Source organism: Grampus griseus (assembly GCF_964374135.1).
Source record: "Grampus griseus genome assembly, chromosome: 18".
Classification (NCBI taxonomy): Eukaryota; Metazoa; Chordata; class Mammalia; order Artiodactyla; family Delphinidae; genus Grampus; species Grampus griseus.
Window position 1 is genome coordinate 66,882,821 of NC_139012.1, and position 22,881 is coordinate 66,905,701.

At 35.6% G+C, this 22,881-nt stretch overlaps 1 protein-coding gene across 6 annotated transcripts in view; it reads left to right on the forward strand.

The window, feature by feature from the left end:
• Window positions 1-8,999: 8,999 nt before the first annotated feature.
• Window positions 9,000-22,881, forward strand: part of TRPC4 (transient receptor potential cation channel subfamily C member 4) — a gene marked incomplete at both ends in the record, with an annotated part of 117,921 nt that continues 104,039 nt past the window's right edge. For all 6 annotated transcript variants that reach the window (XM_082675923.1, XM_082675924.1, XM_082675925.1 and 3 more), the window contains one exon: window positions 9,000-9,377. In XM_082675923.1, the coding sequence (XP_082532049.1) occupies window positions 9,000-9,377 (378 nt within the window). The remainder of the gene's footprint in view (window positions 9,378-22,881) is intronic.

The following is a 22,881-nucleotide window of genomic DNA, read 5'->3' on the forward strand; positions in this document are numbered from 1 at the left end:
TATTTTTCCTTTTGTGCATACATCATTGCCTGCTTTATGAAATACACCTCCAGGGTTGATTCCTGGGAGAGATATTCGTGGGGTAAAGGGCTTGAACCTTTCAAAAGGGTGATACACATATTTCTAATTCCTTTTCACTTTAAACTATCACTAACAATTAACAAGAGAAGTATTTTCACTGCATCTTTTCTGGTACCGGTTATTCTTTTGTATGTAACGTGATCACATTTGACATGCAATGTCTTTTATCGTATTGGTAGACTTCACAGTTTTAGAGGTCAGTAAAGTAGAATGCATTTTCAAATGATATTTTCCAGTTATATTTCCTTTTCTCCCAGGAGGCTGTTCTTTTTATTCTTTGAATCTTAGTGATTTTTCTTTTCTATTTAATAACCTCTTCTCAGTCATATTTATTTTGAATAATTTTCCTAGTTGTTTTGCCTCTTAATTTTGTACATTGTTTTCATACTAAGATTTTTTGCATTCTGTATATACATAGCATGATTCTTCTTCATGGTCTGACATTTTCCTATCACTTTGCTTCAATATTTAACTTTTAAATATACTTTGAATCACTCTTATGGTGTTACTAAATAATTATTTCCAAAACTTCTAACCAACTGTCTCAACATTGTTTATTGTTATTCCATTTCCTGCTCTGATTTTTCATGCGTCTTGGTTGATACGCTACTATAAAATATGTGTTCCATTACTTCTCCGTGTCTCTCTCTCTCTCTCTCTCTCTCTCTCTCACACACACACACACACACACACACACACACACACACACACCACCACGACCAACAGCAATAACATCTAACATGGTATCCTTACCTCTGCAATAATCTAATGGGTATTTTTTTTTATTTTGGCGTCATATATTTATCAAATATTCCATATGTGCATACAAATTTAAGCATTTTTATATTACTTTTGCTATCACTACAAGATTTGTTCCTTTTTGTTTTTCTCAAAAGACTCACCATTACCGTAGTTACCATTCATACATACACACACGTGCCCACACACAATGTCAGAAATTAAAGGTCAGCTATGGACTGCAGGATCTGGTTGTTCTGGGTGACTTTTGAATAAATTTTGCTGTTGAATATTTCATTTTTGAAATTAGGTTATTTTGTCTTTCTTTTGTCTCATCTTGTAAACTGCTTATCTGCAACATGCATTGCTTTTCCCCCACATTTCTTCTTAATATTGCTTCCTTTATGACAACTTATGCTTTCACTGTCCACAAGTAGTGACATCTTTGACACAATGAAAGAAGTAAAAGTGTTTCTGATGTAGTAACAGCAATATGTGTGCACACATTCTTGTTATAAAATGATATATGTATCCCTTAAAATCTTCACATTCTATGAAGGTATGAAAAAATAGGGATATGGGAAAGGATTAGAATGAGAGTACTTGAAATATATTCAATCAGAGCACTAATAAAATATTAATAAACTCAATAAAATATGAGCAGACATTTAAATCTCCACAAACATACCACCATCAGAGTCTGGGTCTTGCATTCTTAATCCTAAGGGTTAATGTTTCCTCCTTCGTGATATAAACTCTTGACGGCATTCACTTGGTTTATTGGCAGATGGTCTTAGTTTTCACTCTTACGCATTTCCAAATCAATCAGCAGCCTAAATGACCATTAAAAACAGAAATTGGAGGGACTTTCCTGGTGGTCCAGTGGTTAAGACTGCACACTTTCACTGCAGGGGGCCTGTGTTCCATCCCTGGTCGGGGAACTAAGATCCCACATGCTGTGCAGTGCGGCCCAAAAAAGCCCCAAAACAAACAAAGAAAAACAGAAATTGGATTGTGTACGTCCTCAGCTCAAAGCCCTTCAAGAATTGCTTATTATGTTTTGAATACATTCCCAGATCCTCGCACTGCATTTCCTGGCTACAGAAGCCATTTCTTCCACTCTCTCCCTTGCTCACAACACTCCAGACATGCTGTCCCTGTTTTACATCCTAGAATGCATCCTGCCCCTCCCGCTTCACTGTTTTCTCACTTTCAGATCGTTTTAACATAATGGTCTTCTCTGCACTTTTTAATTTCACTTAGCTGGCTTTCTGTCATCTTTCATGTCATAGAGAGGTAACCCCTGAGCCCCCTACCTAAGGTAGATCTCCATCTTTCTCCACCCCTTCTCATCATTTGTTTCCATTGTAGCCCTTAAGAACGGTAATTCTGCGTGGGTTCCTTTGCTTTTTAAATTTTTGTGGGTCCTGTCCGATGGATCCTAAGCTCCGTGAGCGCAAGGACCCCGGCTTCAGGGTATTGCCAATGCTTAATATACACATTTGACATACAGATGTGCAGTAGATACTTTATTCATTCAGTAAATATTTATTGTGTACTTTTTACATACTAGACCCTTTTCTAAGCCTCGTACATAGATCAGTGAGCAAAACAGACAAAAACTCAACTATTTAAACCATAGAAATCTTTCTCTTTATATCTATACTTTCTGTATATTGTAGTGTCATCCTATGATCAAATATGGTCTTCATGTGAGCAGTCTTCTGAGGCTGTATGCATGAGACTAATTTTATTCCTCCCTGTATTTAAATACTTTTAATAAATATGAAATTCTAGATTCAAAATTCTGTTTGGGGGGGGTTTATCCTTTTCTACTTTTCAGTCAAAACCTCATTACATTCTAACCTCCAAATTTGCTGTTAAGAGGTCTGATGTTAATCTGATTCTTTATTCTTTTTATGTATCAGACTCCCAAAACATTATCATAGCTTCCCAGTAAAGCAAGGATAAGTTCTTTATAACTCCCAGCAGTAGGGAGAACATCACATTGATACAGCTGTGTAGTGCCACCAAAGGGGACAGCTGGGGAGAATATCTGTAGGGTTTTCTGCCCTGGGTACAAGGAGTTTAAGGTGGATATTTCAAGATAGGAGAATGATTGATATTGGGCAATATTTGTGACATACTAATTTAGGATTGGTAGATTTGGCCAAGTGAGGGTTCTGGAGAGAGTCTTGATAAGTATAGTGTTTGATAAGGAAGCTGTTTGCCCAGGTGAGCAGGATATTATCTCAGATAAACTTATATGCAGGAATTTCTTGATGGGAATAGTGAAATCCTGAGTTATTTATTGGTTTCACAGTCTTATCTTCCCTGGGCAAAGTTTTTCTAGAACAAAAACTAATGTTGTCACAGCTATTCCTTATGATGTATGTGGTAGGGGATATTCTCATAGGGGATATTTTTTTCTCTTCCTTTATAATTTTTTTTTAATCTATGAAGGAGTTATTCTTATATATCTTATGTGGTACTATGGATTCTTTCCATGGGAGGTCTTATATCGTTTATAATTATGAAAATTCTTGGTCATTAATACTAAAAATATGTCCTGCCGTCCATTGTTTTATTTTCTCTTCATTCAATTACTATTTTATAGATTTTGGCTCTTATACATACATTCTTTTTCTCTTCACTTTTACTTTTTCCTAACTGGGAGAATTTCATGATCTGAACTTTCAGTTTACTGATTCATTCCATGGTCATTCTACCAGTATCTCCAATTACTTATCCTTGATGATTTCTTATTCCTCAGATTTTCTCATATTCTCTTTATAATTTTGTAGATATTTATACACGTATTTTAGTCTCCTGTTTACAGGTATATTAACTCTGTTTCTCCCATTATAAGACATTCATTTTGCTAGCCTTGGCTGTCTTGTACTTTTTTCCTCTGTGCTCTCATTTCCCTGGAAGTATCAGCCAACTGACCAAAATCTCATGCCTTTCTGATGATTTAGGTAGTAGTGATAGGAAGTGTATTCTAGAGCGGAGAGCTATAGGTGTGTTGATTTACACATTACAGTTATAATTCTTTGTATGGGTGAAAAAAACCTTGGGGATAAGATAGTTAGAGAAGAAAACTAGGTAGAAAATGAAAGCCTTTTCCCCGGGGTATTCAGTAGCTTCGTGACTGTTGGCTGGATGTCCGGTTATGCACTGTTGCCTTCAACGGGCCTACAAGTGCTAAACCATTTTTTGGCACCTGACTGAAGCAATTTTACCCTATTAAATTTATTCCTTTACCCAAAATGAGAGAGGAATAACTCTGAAAGTATAGTCATTAATTCATTGATTCATCAACAAATTTGGGGCACTAACTACCTGCTTAGCATTGGGGATGCAATATTGTATAAGTCACAATCTTTTATACAGTAAAAAAAAAAAAATGTTCTAAAGCTAAGAGGTCCACAGGGTTTACGAAGATGCATAAAAAAGGCCATTAACTCTGCCTTAAGAGGAGGAGAAGAAAAATCCTCAGAGGCTATGATACTTCACAGAAGGTTTTTAAAACTTGGCAAGAGTTGCCAGAGACTCAGGGGAGGAACAATTTTCCTCTTGTAAAGAAAAGTGTGAGGAAATGCTTAAAACGGTAGTGGCCAAGTGGTTTGGGATTCTTGTCAGTGTAAAATAAGGTTTTCCAGGAACTGCCTTGGTAGATATATCTAAGAAGGCATTTAGAAGCCAGGCCATGGAGGTCCCGTATTCCATAATAGGTTAGTGTTTTTCCTGTGAACGGTTCTCAGTCATTTAAGGATTAAAAGTGAGAGAGTGATTGAATCAGCTTTACATTTTAGAAATATTAGGCACGTGGCATTGTGGAGACTAAACAGGGAGGATGAAAGGATAACATCGGTGAGATTATTAGAAGGATATTGGTGTAGCCACGTGAAAGATGATGAAGAAAAAGCCTGGAGTTAGGAATGATAGCCAAAATGAGAGCATTATGCTTTTAGGTGGAGTACGCATTATATCAAAGATTATTGAGATAATATACTATACCAGTAGCAAGAAAAAAATCCGAATTGGATTGAGTGTGAATAAGTTATCTGCGAAATTGTTATTTTATATCAGATTTCAGAAAAAAATACAAATACAACTTAGATATGTGCCATAGTTTCCTAACAAAAAATGAGAGTCTTTATTTCTCACTGTGTCATAAGATCACATGTGTATGAAATGTATCTTTTGGTAGTTAGGGAATAAAAAGCAAAAAGAAAAAACAACGTTGTTTGGGGAAATTTTATTTTACTTTTAATAATGCATACTCAAGAGTGGAGATTTCTATTTTCTTTCCTTTGTGTTCTTCGGAATTCAAGTTCACTGTTCTTTGCACCACACAGCTAAATTTATCCCTTAGGGAATATGCCTTCAGACCCTATAAATATCTGGAACTTTTGTTTTCCTGCATATCTTCATGTCGTTTAGATGATTGTGGTTTTCATATCTAGGGACAATTTTTAAAAAATTTCTCTTGGGATTGATGTCAAGGTGAAGCTCTCCCGCAGTTTTGTTTCTTAAGTCCCAAACATACTTAGGGAAAATAAATGTTGGGTTAATTGAGAATTCACGTCGCGGGATTTGAGTTTTTCTTCATCACATCCCATAGCTCTTCCGAGTCTTTGAAACATAACTTGATGAAGCAGCCATATTACTTCTGGCTTATGTGTCATAAAGGGGGCATTGAAATCAAAGGATTTGTTCACCTCTGTAATTTATGGGGAAAAAAATATCTTTTTCCTCCAGAAAGTTTATTCTGAAAGTGCAGGGTCAGAAACAGGCTTTTATTTCCACATTTGAGGTCAAGATATTTGCTTCAGTGAGACCCCTGTTTTTTTTGCAGACGTTCTATCCAGTAGCAATTCCGTTGTTGCTGATAAGAGTGTCAGCTCAGGAGCCGTCGGCTTTATCGGCAGCTTCTCCTTGCAATTACATCCGTGTATCACAGTTTTCAATTGTTAAACTTGATTTTTGTCCTTCTGTTAGTATCACTGCACCAGGTAATCCAGAAGGACAAGTGGATGTACTGAAAAATTATATACTCTTCCTGACTTTCTTAAGTTTTTAGCCATCAATCAGAGTTGCTCCACCTTCTTTCTCTTCCCCTCTCTCTCTCTTTCTCTATGTTTTACTATTCCACTGTAAATATTTAAATTTTATTTACTTTATGTATTTACGTAAAGTAAATAAGTACATAAAGTAAATAAATACATAAAGTAAATTTTATTTACTTTATGCATTTACATTTTAAGTATATTTCAAATCCACGTAGGCTCCCAAACATGAATTCTTGTGTGTGTGTGTTTTTTTTTTTTATCAAATTCAAGATGTTAAAAGAGGACAGCAGATAAAAGGTCTTTCTCAGCACTAACTCTTTGATTCTCCTCACCCATTCCTTCATCGTTGTTGTTTCTCCTCACTTTATAGATGGAGAGACAGGTTATCTAATGGAAAGTCTCATGCCCAATTCACATCTTAAACACAACGTTGAATAGAATATATCTTTCTCTCAATGTCATATTACTCTTTTTGAAACTTACGTAGTTTACATTTATGGTAGTTATCTGGATTAAATGAAATAGATTTTAGTAAGTCTAACTTCTCATTATCTGTCCCCTCCTCTCGCACAAATTCTCCAGTATCTGCTATGTTGTGCTCCAATCCCTTCGTTGTCACCAACATCTTGTACTTTGAAAATGAGAAGTCAAATGCTGTTTGCTGTCTAACATTTTATATGATACCATCATTAATAAAACAAAGTAAATGAAATAAAATGAAATACAGTTTTTCCATCCTCTAAGCTGATTCCTAATCCTGACTGAGCCATAATTCACATGAATTTCTGATACTGTGGATGTGTATGTATGTTCATACTTTCATTTTAACCTGTATTTTGGGTAAGCTACAATGAAACACTAGTCTTAAGCAAAAATATTGTTGGTGGGAAACCTTGGATTCAACTCTAGAAAATGAAAATTAATGTATTTTTCCAAGAGCCATGGGTAAGGACAAAGTGAGGTAATAGAGAATGTATACTGCTGAAATAGAATATAAATGGTGGTTATTATCATTATGAAGATTTACACTATAGTCTGGATAAAATTGCCATGTGAAAACCACAACTTTGATCCCGCACACTTTCATGGATGCTGACATGGATAGAAAAGTTGTGCTGGGGAAGCGGGTGACAGTTGCCTTCCTAAGGCAAATATCTTAATGTTACCACTGATGCATATATGGGCCATTTGGGATCAGAAAATTAAAAAGAGATAATGTAACATAATAATGATGTTGATTTTTGAAGTTTTGGTTATACTGGAGGACTATTAAATTGTCTTTGTTGTCTGATAATATAATTTTGTTCCCGTTATTCTAGTCAGTTAATGCATTGTCTAAATACTGAAATTATAGTCAAGCTTCAAGTAAGCAATTTGCATGTCTAAAATTAATATATCTGAACACCAGTATTAATTTTTGTGTTCCTCTGAAGAGGTAATATTGCTATTTAAAGAACTTATAACACACTTTGTCTGCAATTATAAAAATAAATTTAGATCATGCTGTATAGTTGGTCATTATACATTTAAAACTCCAAGACTAACAAAATGTGAAATATTTGAGAAAAATATTCTGGATTATTGGATTACCACTTTTTGCTTAGTCTATGAAGAGGCCTTAATAAAGTGCTGAATCAAATATGCCAGAAAGGAAGAAATTATGGAATTGCAGTTTTGTGTATTAGAACCTGAACCTAGATATTTGAGAACTCATGATGCATAATCTGGACATCAAAAAATAAAACTTAACTATTTGATAACTGAAATTACTGTTAAATTGAGGTAGCATACAAACAATGCATACTTTCCCAAATTGAGAACATGACATTAAATATAATCACATTTGTCAATGCAATGCATGTTCAAGCTACAGTTAAAGCATTATTCAAATCTGGTTAAGTTACTTATAAAATGATTAGGTCTGAAAAGATCAATTAAGATGAATATGCATGTTCAGGTACTTAGAATACCCCATTCATTTTAATTTGATGTAGTGAATGTATGTATATAAACGTGGGTTGAATATAAATGACATAGAATAATAAAATAGTTCAGACCGTAAGTATGGAATCAGGACCTAACAGCAGTAAAGAAATTATATTCAAAACAGAATACATTTTTCAGTAAGTTTGTACCTCTAAGATGATTACCAAATCAGTATAACTTTTAGCGACATCAGACTTTTTTATTAATCTATTTTAAGACGATAATCTCTTATTTATTTGAAATAATTTCCTGATCTTCGACAGTATATTTACTGTAACTTCAAAATAATATTACATTTTACAATAAATGTATTCCTGCCTTGTGGTTTATTGTTTCATGATACAGAGGTAAGAGAATTAAGAAAATAGCATTTTCATAATAAACCATATATTTAATCCTTTTCTACATGCTGCTGTTGGAAATTAAATTGCCTAGACTCATCTTGATAATTAATACCATTGGTACACATTCTTTCTTCCTCAATGAATTTACTTACAAGAGGAAAAAAATAAAATTATGCTCATCGGGCTCAGTATGATATTTTATTGACATTAACATCAGTAACTCACAGTAACTTTAACGTCAGTTCTTACAAACATTAAAACTAGAAATGAAAGTGAAAAACATTTTGCCCAGATATTGATACTTCGTAATCTCAACAGCATCTCCATGATGAGCAAAACTGACAGTGACTGACATTCTTGAAAATCCCTGGTCCAGTTTGGGGACCCCAGAGATACAGCCTTTGACTTTCAAGGTTCTCCGTTAAAAACAATATATATTTATGATAAATTTGGTAAATAATTTTTAAAAATTACAGGTGCAACCTCTGACAGACGTCACTTTTTAAGTAACTTGCCAAATACTGGCCTCTCTTTCTTCTTAAGTAAGAACTTTGAAACCTGTGTTGCTAGATAACTGAATAATTATTGCCTATTTCCATTGTTTAAAGGGAACATAACTTCTCACTTAATAATTACGGTTTCATCGTTGTTATTGGCCTCACTGTGAGTTGTTAAATGCGATCCGTAATCATTCAAAAGTGTGCTAATACTAATCCTTGTGTGTGTTGGTTTTTGTTTGCACTTTCAGAGACCAAGAAATAGCATGGCATGAAACATGGCTCAGTTCTATTACAAAAGAAATGTTAATGCCCCCTACAGAGACCGCATCCCTCTCAGGATAGTCCGAGCAGAATCAGAGCTCTCACCCTCCGAGAAAGCCTACTTGAACGCTGTGGAAAAGGGAGATTATGCAAGTGTCAAGAAATCCCTAGAGGAAGCTGAGATTTATTTTAAAATCAATATTAATTGTGTCGATCCACTTGGAAGAACTGCTCTCCTCATTGCAATCGAAAATGAGAACTTGGAGCTCATAGAACTACTCTTAAGCTGTAACGTCTATGTTGGAGATGCTCTATTACACGCCATCAGGAAAGAAGTTGTCGGAGCTGTAGAGCTGTTACTGAACCACAAGAAGCCCAGTGGAGAAAAACAGGTACGTGCAAAAATACTAGCTTTAGTTTATTTTACTTGCAGAAGGTTTCTGTGGATGGTCATATTCTCCCCAAATACTAAGAAATGTTAGCCTTGAAATCAGAACTATTACGACACAAAACCACGCTAAGTACACATTTTATACTCTCCAAAAGTCACCGCCCCCTGCACCCCCTACCCTGGCTAATCAGACTTTAGTGAGAACCAAAGCAAAACAAAGTAGCCTGTGGTGGCTTCCCATACATTGGAAACGTTTCTATCTAATGGTCAATAATGTTTTCGGGGGGCTACTGTGTACGTGTGGGTGTTTCTCCTCTCGTGCGTCATTTTCTGACGTTCTACAGTGACAGGCTGAATTCTTTTGCTAGTTTCCTTTTTAACCTGCTTGCCTGTTCTGGAATTCTGCACGTTATTGCAGAAGTGAGTCGTACATATAATTCTGATATTGTTCTTTAGCAAACTCCAATAGATTCTTTTAAATTGAGACTTAAATTTTTTAAAAGCAGGAAAAAAAAGATTACTAAAAAGTAACTGAACTCTGACTGTAGGCTTAACTATATCAAATTTACTAATGGCAAAATGTAGCTGTATCTTAACATCACGGGTAGAAAATAAAACAAAATGGCACACAATTATAAATACAATGTGGTTTTATTCCTATCTCCCTATTTTTTTTTTTTACCACCAAGGAAGTGGAGAAATCGTTGACATAAATGAATAAGGAATCTATTTTTTCTTTATTTTCTATTTTTCCCATTTGTCCATCTAGATCCTTCCCTTTGTTACTGCCCTGTATCTGGATCGTCTCTCTGATCCTTTATCCTTTCACACTGAACTCTTCACTTCCCTGCATCAAGTCTCACTGACTAACTGCAGAGACAATGCATGTACTTCATTGGCTCAAATCTGTCCTTTAAAGTAAAATCTTATAAAAATGTGTGTTATTACAGCTCTAGCAATTTCTGTTCTATTTGATAAGGCGCAAACAATTTCTGCAAATGATGGACTCTTAGAGATGTTACATTCCTTTAAAGCAAGCTCTGCTGTAGCTACTATTCTCTTTGCTTTACTGGAGGACTTTGATCAGAAGCCCCACCATAATTAGGAGAAGAACTTCATGGCTGGGTGTCTCCTGAAAAAGTCTCCCCGGAAGTTTGTGTTGTATGGCCCATTCTTATGTCTCACCACCATGCACCCCTTTCCCTTACCTGAGCCCAAACTTTGATAAAACAACACTCCACGATGACAATAGTTCTTTGCTTGTTGCTTTACTAGCTTTTTGTTCTCATATCCAGTTGTTTGGGATACCTTCCCATCATATTGGTAAAACTTTCCTGATAGAAGGATTAGCTTCTTTCATGTATCCTTTCAAACTTGTACTAACCTTGACAGAGGTGGATAGGTAATGGTAATATCTGAAGGCATATGTTATGTTATATCACAGTTTTCCACCACTAGAGGAACGCAGGACACGTAGACAGGAATGAGTAAGAGTGTGTTTTTATCTGTGTAAGTTCAGGCTCTACATTCCCAGGCCCCTCGTGATTTTGAAACTCCTTCCACAATCATACCCCTAAAGTATTTGCATCTCCTAATAACAATGATCTTATCTCGTACACGCTGTTGTTTCATATCTATAAGGGCAACCATAAGACAGATGTTGGGACTGTGGGCCTAGATCATTTGAGGTTGCAACAAGTCAATAGAACAAAATTGCAATTGTGTTTTCTCTGTTTATTACTGTATAACCTTCTTAATTCTACTGTCTAGAGAAGAGTGACCAAACATTTCAGTGTCTCTTTAGTAAATGACATTTGTCATTTACTAAAGTAAATGACAAAGTAATTTGGTGTCTGGAGAAGATATCTGCTATTATGAGATTGTTTGTTGGAAGATGTTCAACTTCTGAGCTAAAGTCTAGTCTGACAAGTGGGTCCTGGCTTCTTAGAGGCACTTGATCTGAACCCTGATTATTAATAAAAGGCAGTAAAGGTTTGCAATCTGCCAGGAGTCTGAAATATCCCAGGCCATGTGTTTCTGGAAGATTTCTCTTGTATCGGTTTGTAAGCCAAGAATTTTCCTTTTCTATTTGCACATTCTAGAATTCCTCTTCAGTGAAGGCACTGAGAATCAACAAAACATTGCATCTTTTGGTTTGAACTTTCTAATTTGGAAAGAGCAACTCCAGTCTACCTCAGAGTGCCTGGTATCTTGTACAATAAAAGTGAGGTTGTTAGGTCATGAAATGTATACAGTATAGCCCATAAAAGAAGTCCTCAGGGCTTGTTGGGGGGAGGAAAGGCAGACAAACCCCATGAGAGCCTGGCTGTTTATCTGTGATCTACATAGATAATGCATCTCCTAAGTATGGCCAACCATGTTTGGAATAACAGTTTCCATAAGCCAGTGTCTGGTAGGTAACAAATAAATTCTTGACAGGAATTTTTTCTCTCATAAATTGTAATTCCTTAGATGATTCTTATGATCATTGAAAGCCATTTTGTGTTTACTATTTTTGCCTAATTTCCAGTCTCATGGGCTTCCCCCAAAGACCCTGGAACACATTACCATTCATTTTGTTGAGGTCACTGAAGCCGAGTGTTAAAACCTGAGAACACTAATATCCAAGAGGACAAGATAAACATAACTTGTCTTAAGATGAGTCAAGGAAGAGGATCTAATATAAAAAAAACATACAAATCTGAGGATTAGAACACTTACTTAGAACTTAAAATGTGACAGATGTGGATCAGGAAATACAGTCTTCTTTTACAAATTTGTCACAAATTGATTTCTTTCTCCTGAAGAAGGATGCAATGTGTGATGGCCTCCTGAAATCATGGGGGCTTGGGAGTTCAGATTAATCTGTTTACTCTTCCAGTACATTCACCAGGGAACAATTTACAATTTGCATATGCTTACTGTGTCAGGTCTTAGCCCCGGCACTGGGGAGAAGACATTATTCCTGTTTTCTAGAGTCTAGTTGTGAAGAGAAACAGGAAGAATATCATGGGAATATGAATAAAGATGGTCACGGAAAAGATAAAAGAGAAATAAATCCTTGGGTAGTTATGAAATTAAATTGACCGGACTTGGTCAATACAAAATATTATGTTTTAAGGTTTATAACTGGGGAAAGTTAATTCCGTTAACTGAGATAGAGATTATAAGTAGGGTTTATGAGACCTGCTTGGATATACTCAGTTTTCGATTTATTGACATTAACATCTAGGAGATAATTAGAAATTTTGGACTTAAGAAAGGGGTCTGGGATTGATACACAGATGATAGGGAAGACATTGAAACACATAAAATCACCTGTCTTCCTATCACCCTGACATTGATTGTCTATCCTTTCCATCATATCTTGTTTAAATGATTATGATTGCTAGTATGTCAAAAACTTTTCTCAGTGCAGGATCTAATGAAAATATTTAGGTTTTGTCAGATAAATAGATGGGCATAGATCATTAAGTATTTCCTTCCCTATTTAATGTACTTCTTCATAAACCAGGGTTTTCAGTTCTTAGTGTTTTATTTTCATTTTTACTGTAAAAAATAGAAAGAGTAATACTTTATTTCTTTCATGTAGTAGACAGCATGGAGAACCTGTAGTTCTCCACACTAGGCAGGAAGATGGAACATCTTACTGGGGCTGCTCTCTTGCTACAATCATTACTCTGATACTCTCTGATGATTTATTAAACTTTTCTTTAACCTTCTTAGTACCTTATTTCTCTACAGGGAATAACCGACAGTGGCTTCTTCGCCCCTTTTCTCAGTCAGTTGATTGGTTACTTGACTTGTAATTATTTCTAGCAGACCTTTCTCTTTGATATCTTCTAAGGCCAGATTCAATTTCAGTTTTAGCTGCTTCGGTAAATGTTTAGCAGAAAAAGAACTTTCTTTTTCACTCTTCACTCAGACCGTAGTACTAAGTCTTCAGTATCATCAAAATTTCTGGGAGGACTTGTTAAAACGTAGTTTGCTGGATCCCACCCCAAGAGTCTCTGATACAGCGGGTCTGGAATGGGTCACTGGAACTTGTGTTTCTGACAAGTACCCAGGTGATATTCAATACTAATGCTTCCGGTCTAGAGACAACACTTTAAGAGCCAGTGACTTAGAAGATGTTGACAGTTACAGAATACCTATAGTTGTCTACCTTGTGTTAGGTGTGCTGGACTCTACCATGCTAACCTTACTTTAAGGAGATTTCAAATAATTAGCTTAAATATGAATGAGTAAGTGATATTTAATGTATGAGAATTTCCCAACTTCACTAATATATTTATTACATTTTCCCTTCTTTGGGAAAAATACTTTGCTAAACATTACTTATCAGTTCAACAGTTAAGATCCTAGAGTATTTCAATTGAAGAAATTTTTGGGTTGAAAATTCTGCTAAAAAGAGTACCAGATTTTAAAATTTTGAGGGATCTTGGAGACCATCTAATCCAGTCACTTCATTTTACAAAAGAGGGCAAGGAACCATGGACCCAGTGGCCTTTAGGGTTTAACCTAAGCAAAAGAATCTATAAATTAATAGCTAGCAACCAACCTGGAGATAGTCTGAATGATGAACATTCATTGAGCTTGTCACCATGCCAATAATTGTGATAAGAATTTTTTTTGCATTATCTCATTTAATCTTCACATTATCCTGTGAAGTTTGGTGCTTTTGTTCTCCCCATTTATAGATGAGGAAATGAAGGTACAAAAAGGTGTAAGTGACACGTCCCAGATCACAAAACCAGGAAATACCAGTGCTGGAACTCAAGAGTCAGAAGATAACCACCACACTGTCTGGCTCTAGCTGATTAGTTAATAATGCTAATTTAAGATATGGGTTATATAAATTTAAAAGAGCCTCTAGAGGTACATATTTAGGCTGTGTCTCTGTCTTGAACACTATGATGCCATTTATAATTTAGTGGCTCAATAGATACTAAGTCATTAGAAGCTATGAAATGCCAGGGAAGAACAGAGTTGAGTAACAGAAATGCTGACTTCTAGCCCTGTTCCACACTTGCTAACAGGACAAGCCTCTGAAAATCATTCTGAGCCTTGGTTTTCTTGGCTCTTAATTGGAATCATAGAATTAATTTACTTGCTTCTTAATGTCTGGTGGTGTTAAAATTCTGTAAAAGTGTTTTATAAGGTGACATGTAATAACTTAATATACTGTTATTACTGTTTTATGCCATATTCTCTGCCTTCCTATTGACAAACAGATATATGAATAATACAATAAACACTGGAAAGAAGTCCAGCCCTGGCAATTTACCTTTTTGACGTATGACTTCATTTTCATTTGAAAAATGCACTCACTGGAAATAGAAACCCTGTTCAGGGAGAGCAAAGTAGAATTTAACTGTTTACCCTTTTTCTTTCCATCTCAGTGCACATAGGGGATGTAAAAACTAATTTCTGTAGATGTTCTAATGTAATTTGTGACTTTAGAAACAGTACCTATTATGTGATCAGGAAATCAAAGGGTGAAATAGGAGATTGGCTTTAGCAAGTTAATGCAAATGTATATCCAAATCAAAATATACCCTGCTGGGCTTCCCTGGTGATGCGGTGGTTGAGAGTCCGCCTGCCGATGCAGGGGACACAGGTTTGTGCCCCAGTCTGGGAAGATCCCACATGCCGTGGAGCGGCTGGGCCCGTGAGCCACGGCCGCTGAGCTTGCGCATCCGGAGGCTGTGCTCCGCCACGGGAGAGGCCACAGCAGTGAGAGGCCACAGCAGTGAGAGGCCTGCGTACCACAAAAACAAAAACAAAACAAAAACAAAACACACACACACACACACGTATATATATATATATATATATATATATATATATATATACCTTGCTGACTAAAAATAAAGGGCAGTTTTTAGTTGATATGGTGCTAATAAATATATCCCTGGCTAGTGGGCAGAGATAAAGTTTACTTTCATCTCTTACATTCATCTGATTTTCCTCACTGGACTTCAGAACAAGTAATTTACCTTCTGCAGGTTCATGAACTTCAAATGGTCCCTATTAAATGTCGTATCTGCTAAGACAGCCCATCTGTTCTAGTCTTTGGAGCTGCCCCTTGCAGAATGAAAACATTTCAGCTTCCTCAGTAGTTAAACACTTGAGGTTACCCCTTTCTATTTGCTTTTTTTACATCCTGGATATTGACAGTAATTGAAACTAAATAAATGTATAATAACCATAATCTTGGTTACTATCAAAATTCAGAGAGTATGCGAGTAAAAGCAAGAGCAAGAGAGAATTATAGTAAAGTATTAAAAATGTTCTCCCCCCAAAATACTTATCCTATTGTGAGACATAGCTAGATAAATCATCAATTATACATTCTTTATATCTGGATGTAAAATATCAATAGGAAAGATGTTTATAATATTGTCTAAATCCACCATTAATATGAAAAAGCTGAAAATTATCCCCAAATATGATCTGTATAATGTAAAGTAGAAATCAGTATAAAGTAATTTTTATTAAAAAGTACTTTGAAAGTCTAAAAATTAAATTGAGTCTTATTATTCCACAGCAGGGAATTTAAATGCTATTACAACATAGAGCCTAGATTGCCTTTAGTCAATTGGCAATTGGCAATCACGAGAGATCTGAATAATTCTGCCCTAAATGGAAGAATTTTTAAAAGACAGACTATGTTACACTGTTAATATGATGAAGTGGATTAAGATAACAGGTCATTCTGACTCATAAAATAATACACACTGACATTTTCTTCTTCTTGAAGACCAGCAAATTATAGACAAGTAATTCTCCTGAACCATGTTCTTTTCTCTCAGCATATCACACTTATTATGAAAGTAAAAGTAATCATCATCATCATTAAATATGTTTGGAACCGACAAGAGCAAAAAGCTTTTAGCTCCTTTTGAAACTCAAGTGAAAAAAGTACAAAAAACAATCTCAAGCATTAGAGCTCCATGCATTGAGGCATTTCCATGCCACAATAAGAAAATACAAGACAGGGCCCTTATTCTCTGTTTGTGGACAGGGAAGGAGTGAGATATAGGGAAAAGAGTCGAGAAAGATGTGGCTATAAATCCTAGTTTATAATCTCAGGAAAATTATTTGAGCCTTTTGAGCCCCAACTTTCTCATAAGTAAGAGGGGGATGAGAGTCCCTGCTTGCTAAGTTGTTTTAAAGATTGGATAGTTAACACACTAATGTGACTGACATCAAAAGACCTCAGTAAATGCAAATCCCTCCACCTTGATGTCATTTGAGTATTTTACACGTACATATTCAATTCAATTTAATTAAAAATACATATGTACATTGAAAAGGCTAAAAGTTCCTCAAAGCAAATGCATTGTGAAGTGTTACTGCTGGTGTGAAGAGTGAGTTTATGTTAGAATAAGAGAGACGGAAACTAGCCTTTCAAATGTGAGCTTTGGTGAAAAGATTTTCAGGGGTCATTTTTATTAAATACCCCCCAATCCATTATAAATGTTGTGATTAAATCTAAAAATAATAACTTGATGTCTTAGTAAGCAGTATATCAATTGAACTTCATTAATTGTAATAATTTAAAAATTAATCATTGAGGAAAAATGATGTCATTCAACAATTGTAATTCATTGAATAGATAAGGTGTTAATATAATTAGGAATTTAAAAAATACATATTATGATTAGAATGTCTCAAAACTGTTTTTAAAATGTCCTTTCAACCTATTATATTTATTTCTGCTCTGATTAGATATAAAGTGAGTAAAGTTTTTATTGCTTTAATATCTGAAACACAAGAAAGTGAGGATTGAAGTAATGTAGAATTTTAAATGGTCTTTTCAAGAACCAATTTTCAAGCATTTAGGAAGAAAGAATATTGTCATTTTTATTACCACAATTTATTCTTAATGCAATAATTTTCTGGTTCAAGTAATGTCTAGATATATCAGTATTCCAAGTCTCTAATGTTAGAATCAGGTATTAGAAACACTTGACAGTAATTCTAAACTGTGAGTTTTGAGCATGTAAGAGCTGATTTATAGAATCTAGCCTTCTCAGAGAATGCTCAAACCCACCCAGAAAGAGTGGGTAGTTTGGGGAGGGTAAGAGAAATTCATAATTACAAATTTACCAAATGGATACATAACCTCTCTTCCCTTAAGTGAGATGATGATGGATGAGTAGGGTGGGTTTAAGTCTGAACAATCTTCATCCCCGTCACATGTGTAACCTAATTGCAACACTTCTTTTCAGTTTCTGGACTCTCCCAGGGAAAAGTATATAGATTTGTTTGATTTGGAGATACAGGCTTAATTTTTAAGCACTACTGGTACCGTCAGGTAAAAATGTGAATTTTTAGTACAATAATATCTTGATGAATAAAGTATAAATTAGAAATAATTATGCATTTATTCAGACCTTATACTATGTGAATTTCCCACTGTCCAAAATATCAGAGAATCCTCAACTAGTAGTATATTGTAATTTTCCTCAAAAACAATACATAATTTGAAAAAGTAAATAGGTTGAGGTGCATTGTAAATTTCTATTAGATGTTACCATAGTGGCGGTAGGTCAAGGGATAGTAATAAAAATTGTTTATAATAATTGAGCATTATAGTGTGCCAGGCATTCTCTTAAGACCATTCTACATTGTTATCTCATTTAAACCTCATAACAATTTTTGTAATAAGTTCTTTATTATAGCCATTAAAAAAATAAAAAGTTAACTTACCCAAAGCCACCATCACTAACTAAGGATTTAAACTGTTTTCTCCCCTCCAGCAACCAATGTGGACTCTACAAACAATTGCAGACTGCATACTTGCTGACTTTAAAACCAGCTTTAGAATCTTCAACAATTGTTGAAGCAGTCGTTATTAAATAATAGGGTTTAAATGAGGAGTAATGCATGAGTACATGAGTAGGGAATACAACAAACTTGGTTTTTTTTGACTGCCCGGTATGTATTTTCACATTTATTTAATGGATTCCTCCCAGTTACACCGAACCGTTATAGGTAAGGAAATTGAAGCTCAGAAAAATTGAATAACTTGCCCAAGGGAGATTTGAGTGTAGGCTTCTCTGTTTTCATGGACTTTACTCTTCCTTTGTCAAACTGCCTGGTTACTTTGGCCATGAGATGTCTGGCACTCTCAGCCCTTCAGAACATGCCGCCTCCTAGGAGTAAAACTTGGTCCTAGAGCAGCACAGAAAGATCTCTCCAGGTCCTTGACTCCCGGGGATCATCCTGAAATTCCTTCAGCCGGAGGCTACTGACCAAACCTTTTAGTACTTTTTTTGTTTTTTCAGATATGTGAAACTTTATTTTTATTTATTTTATTTTTTTAATTTAACATCTTTATTGGAGTATAATTGCTTTACAATGTTGTGTTAGTTTCTGCTGTATAACAAAGTGAATCAGTTATACATACACATATGTTCCCATATCTCTTCCCTCTTGCGTCTCCCTCCCTCCCACCCTCCCTATCCCACCCCTCTAGGTGGTCACAAAGCACCGAGCTGATCTCCCTGTGCTATGCGGCTGCTTCCCACTAGCTATCTATTTCACATTTGGTAGTGTATATATGCCAATGCTACTCTGACTCATTTAACAAAACTGGTTATCTGAGTCCCTCGATTTCTCCTAGATTCTTGTAGGAAACAATTGGCAGCGATAAGGACACGCTGGTGGCACATTGAGAAAATGCTAGGAAGAGGGAGGTGATTACAGGTCAAGCCATGTGCATTTCAATATTGTCCTGTGGTTGGGTCTGACACAGAGGTTGAGGAACTCAGAGAGGACCTGACGGCTGAGACTCTGCAGAGATAGACTCACCCTCCCAGACTGGAGAAGACTATTTTGCAGACAACACAAATCCTTTTCCTCCTTATGTGTGAGATCAGTTATGAAGCCCTGATCAAATTAAACATCTCTCTTTGCGACCATCATATCCTGTACACCTCTTCACACCTCTTAGAATATTAGGTTGAAAGTATGTAAATATGTATCACTTTCCTCTACTTTGTCAGCCTCACAATACCAACAGGTGTGTGTGTGTGTGTGTGTGTGTGTACACCCTCCGTATCTGTGGGTTCTGCATCATCCTTGGATTTATCCGATGGCAGATGGAAAATATCCCCCCCCCCACAAATTCCAGAAAGTTCCCAAAAGCAAAACTTAAATTGGCCTTGCACTGGCAACTATTTACATAGAATTTACATTGTATTTACAACTATTTACATAGCATTTACATTATATTAGGTATTAAAAGTCATCTAGAGATGATTTAAAGTATATAGGAGGATGTGCATAGGTTATATGCAAATACTCTGCCATTTTATATAACGGACTTGAGCATCCTTGGATTTTGGAATCCAGGGCAGGGGCCCTGGAACCAATCCCCTGCAGATACCGAGGGACACACATGCACATATGCACACACAGATACACACAAATATGTCTACACACACACGTATGCACGCACACAGGCTTGTGCAAGCACACACCCCCCTTCATAATAAAAATAATGGAAAATCGAGCTGCTTTTCTTAAAATCATAGGTAGTTTCTTAGGTTTGGAAGAGATTCTAAAGGTTATCTGGGGCAAACACACATACAGTGTTTACTATCTGTGCCAAGCACGGGCAATATCGAATCACTATATTATTCTCTTTTTTTTCACTTTCAAATGATTTTCATGCTCACACCGATCAGCCTGATTCAGCATGGAAGGGCATGAATACCAGGAGGTGAAGGTCATTAGACGCCATTGGAGGCCTGTCACAAATGCATGGTAAAATGTTACCATTAGTGATCTGGGTATCGGGATAAAGTGCATGCTTTTCTTTCTTGTGCTTTTCTGTCCTTCCTAAAATCTCGACAATGAACATATATTATTCTTAAATCAGAGACGAATACGTGTCTCTATCTATATACATATCTTTATGTATACTTAGGGACAGGCGCGTTTATCTTGGAGAAACTGGTTACTTATGTCATCATCCACATTGACAGACCGAGCAAATTTAGAAACACTATGTTATTCTTAGTATAGAATCACTGGCTTCTGCTCCTTCAAGTCCACTGGAGCAGAGCAGCAAGGAGAACAACTCAAGATGAAGAGACAGAAGTCTCCTAGAGAATGGCTTGGGCGAACAAATCGTCAGTAAAGGAATCATGTGTTTTCTCATTTCTTCTCTTTATTCTACTATCTTTAACATTTCCTTGGTTGCCTACTGTGACCAAGATAGTGTTCAAATATGATCACATAGTGGACTTGACCTCAAGGAATCTAATCTAGCAATCAATTGCAACTTCAAGATAAATAAAAGTAACAATATATAAAATGTATACTCATCCATTTTGCTTTTTATACTATATTGATTTTCCATTTGTATTTACATTAATATTTTTGTGGGAATAGGGGACTAGTGCTTAATGTCTAAGAATTATCCATATTAGATTATACAAGACACAAAAATTCAAGAAACTTAACATCAGTAAAAGAAAGAGACCAGTACCATCATATTTCTGTGAAATGATAGAAGTGTATAAAAAGTATTCAGTAGATTTGGGAAAGTGTAATATGTTGACCTATGAGAAGAATTTTTGTACAGAATAATATATATAAAGCATACACTTCACCCTAAATGGAATCAGTATGAAATATATTTGCTTTGCACACATATAACTATTAGCTTTAGCAATGAAATGCTTAAAATTAAAAAAAATTTATTTGGTAAATTAAATATATATTAAATGTTGCTAAACATACTTCTCTTGCATACTTTATCCTAGAGTATCAGAGCCCATTAATCTTTTTTAACATCTGAGGGGCCTTTGATTATTTTGGTCGAGCCTTAAAGTACCAGCTTTAGGAAAGACATTTCAAGTATATTCTATTTAGTGCTTTTCAGCCTAAACTTAATGTTTGACTTGCAGGTGGTGTTCATTAAATCATATGTTCTAGCACCTATTTTGGATGACTTTTACGTTACTATACCATGTTCTCCTTAACCCAAGTCTACACTGCCTGGTTCTCTCAACTTAAAAGCAAAACCTCAAGTTTAACTTTGTGAAATCAGAGAGCAGTTTGATATCATACTGACCCTACATCCCTCTCCCCCTTCCCCCCTCCTCCTGCTTCGCTACCCACCCCCCGCCCCACACACAGACTCCTGGAACCATTACCTTAGAGATATGAAGAAAGTGAAATTTAGAGAAGTTCAGGAAACTTGCCAAAGATTACTGAGATTATTCATTCTTGAGCCAAGATTAAAATTCACTTTTTTTGCCTAGAATCAAATAGAAATATTTACCATAAACATTACTTTAATTCCAGCCTTAAACATTTTGTAGCACAAGGAAAGAATACAGATATTAATAAATGTTTCAAGGTTTAGTTTTGGGTAACAGGAAATGTTTCCTGGTGGAAAAAGATTAGGTTTGGAATCAGACAGATAGGAATCCAAGTCTTAGCTCCACCCCTTACTATCTGCATGACCCAGTGGTGATTATTTAACTCAAAACGGAAAACGGTAATGGCTATTTCTCACAGTTCTGATGAGAATTAGAAATTTGAAATACTTCATGTAAAGTGAACGCCTAGTGTATTTACATTTGATTTCGTGTTGTTGTTATTATTATCATTATCATCATTCATTCATTTCAGAACCAACTATGCTAATTTGATCAATGTCTAAAGACTGACATTTGCATCATGATTCTAAGTTGTCGTGATTAGATTTCAAATACACTGATGCAGGCCACAGGAGGCAAACTTGCTGAATTCTGGTGATGAAATCTCAAAGGCAAGGCATCCCAAATATCTGCATAATGGTCAGGAGGATTGTGAATGATGAGAGGTTGGATGGAGCCAGGAAGCTTGTCTGTGACCTCAGACATGTGGAGAAGTTAGGAGAGTGGAAATTGACCAGGCTTCTAAGACTACAGTGAAGTCTAAATACATATAATCTAAACATGTTGTTAATCATTGATACAATGTAGTTTCATTCTGAATACAGAGAAAGAAAAAGAAAAATCATGATAAAAGAGGATGATCAGAGATGATCTCAAGGAAGAATAAACAGGTTCCCTTAAGGATAATCTAGGGAGTATGTGTTCAGAAGAAACAGGTCATTTCAATGCAACATTATGAGAAAAAAAGCAAAACATCTCCTGCCCTAAGTCACATTTCTTTTAATAAAGATGAGGTAAAGCAGATCATTTGTTTTAACCACACTTAAGGAAAAGACTGCCACCTGGTGAATATTTGAGGCCTTTTAAAATACATTAGTATTAGTTTAAACATCTGGCATGAACTCAGAAATAATAGTCATCCACTTTATATTATTTTCCTTTAATTTCTTTAGATTACAGTTTCGCACACCACCATATTAGCAGAGGTTTTGTAAGGCACCGTAAACATCACGAGTTTCCATGAAATTTATCCATTTTTACCTGGTACAAATGCATCTTTTACAGGTCACCTAATTCAGATGAAATGTTACCAAGAAAAAG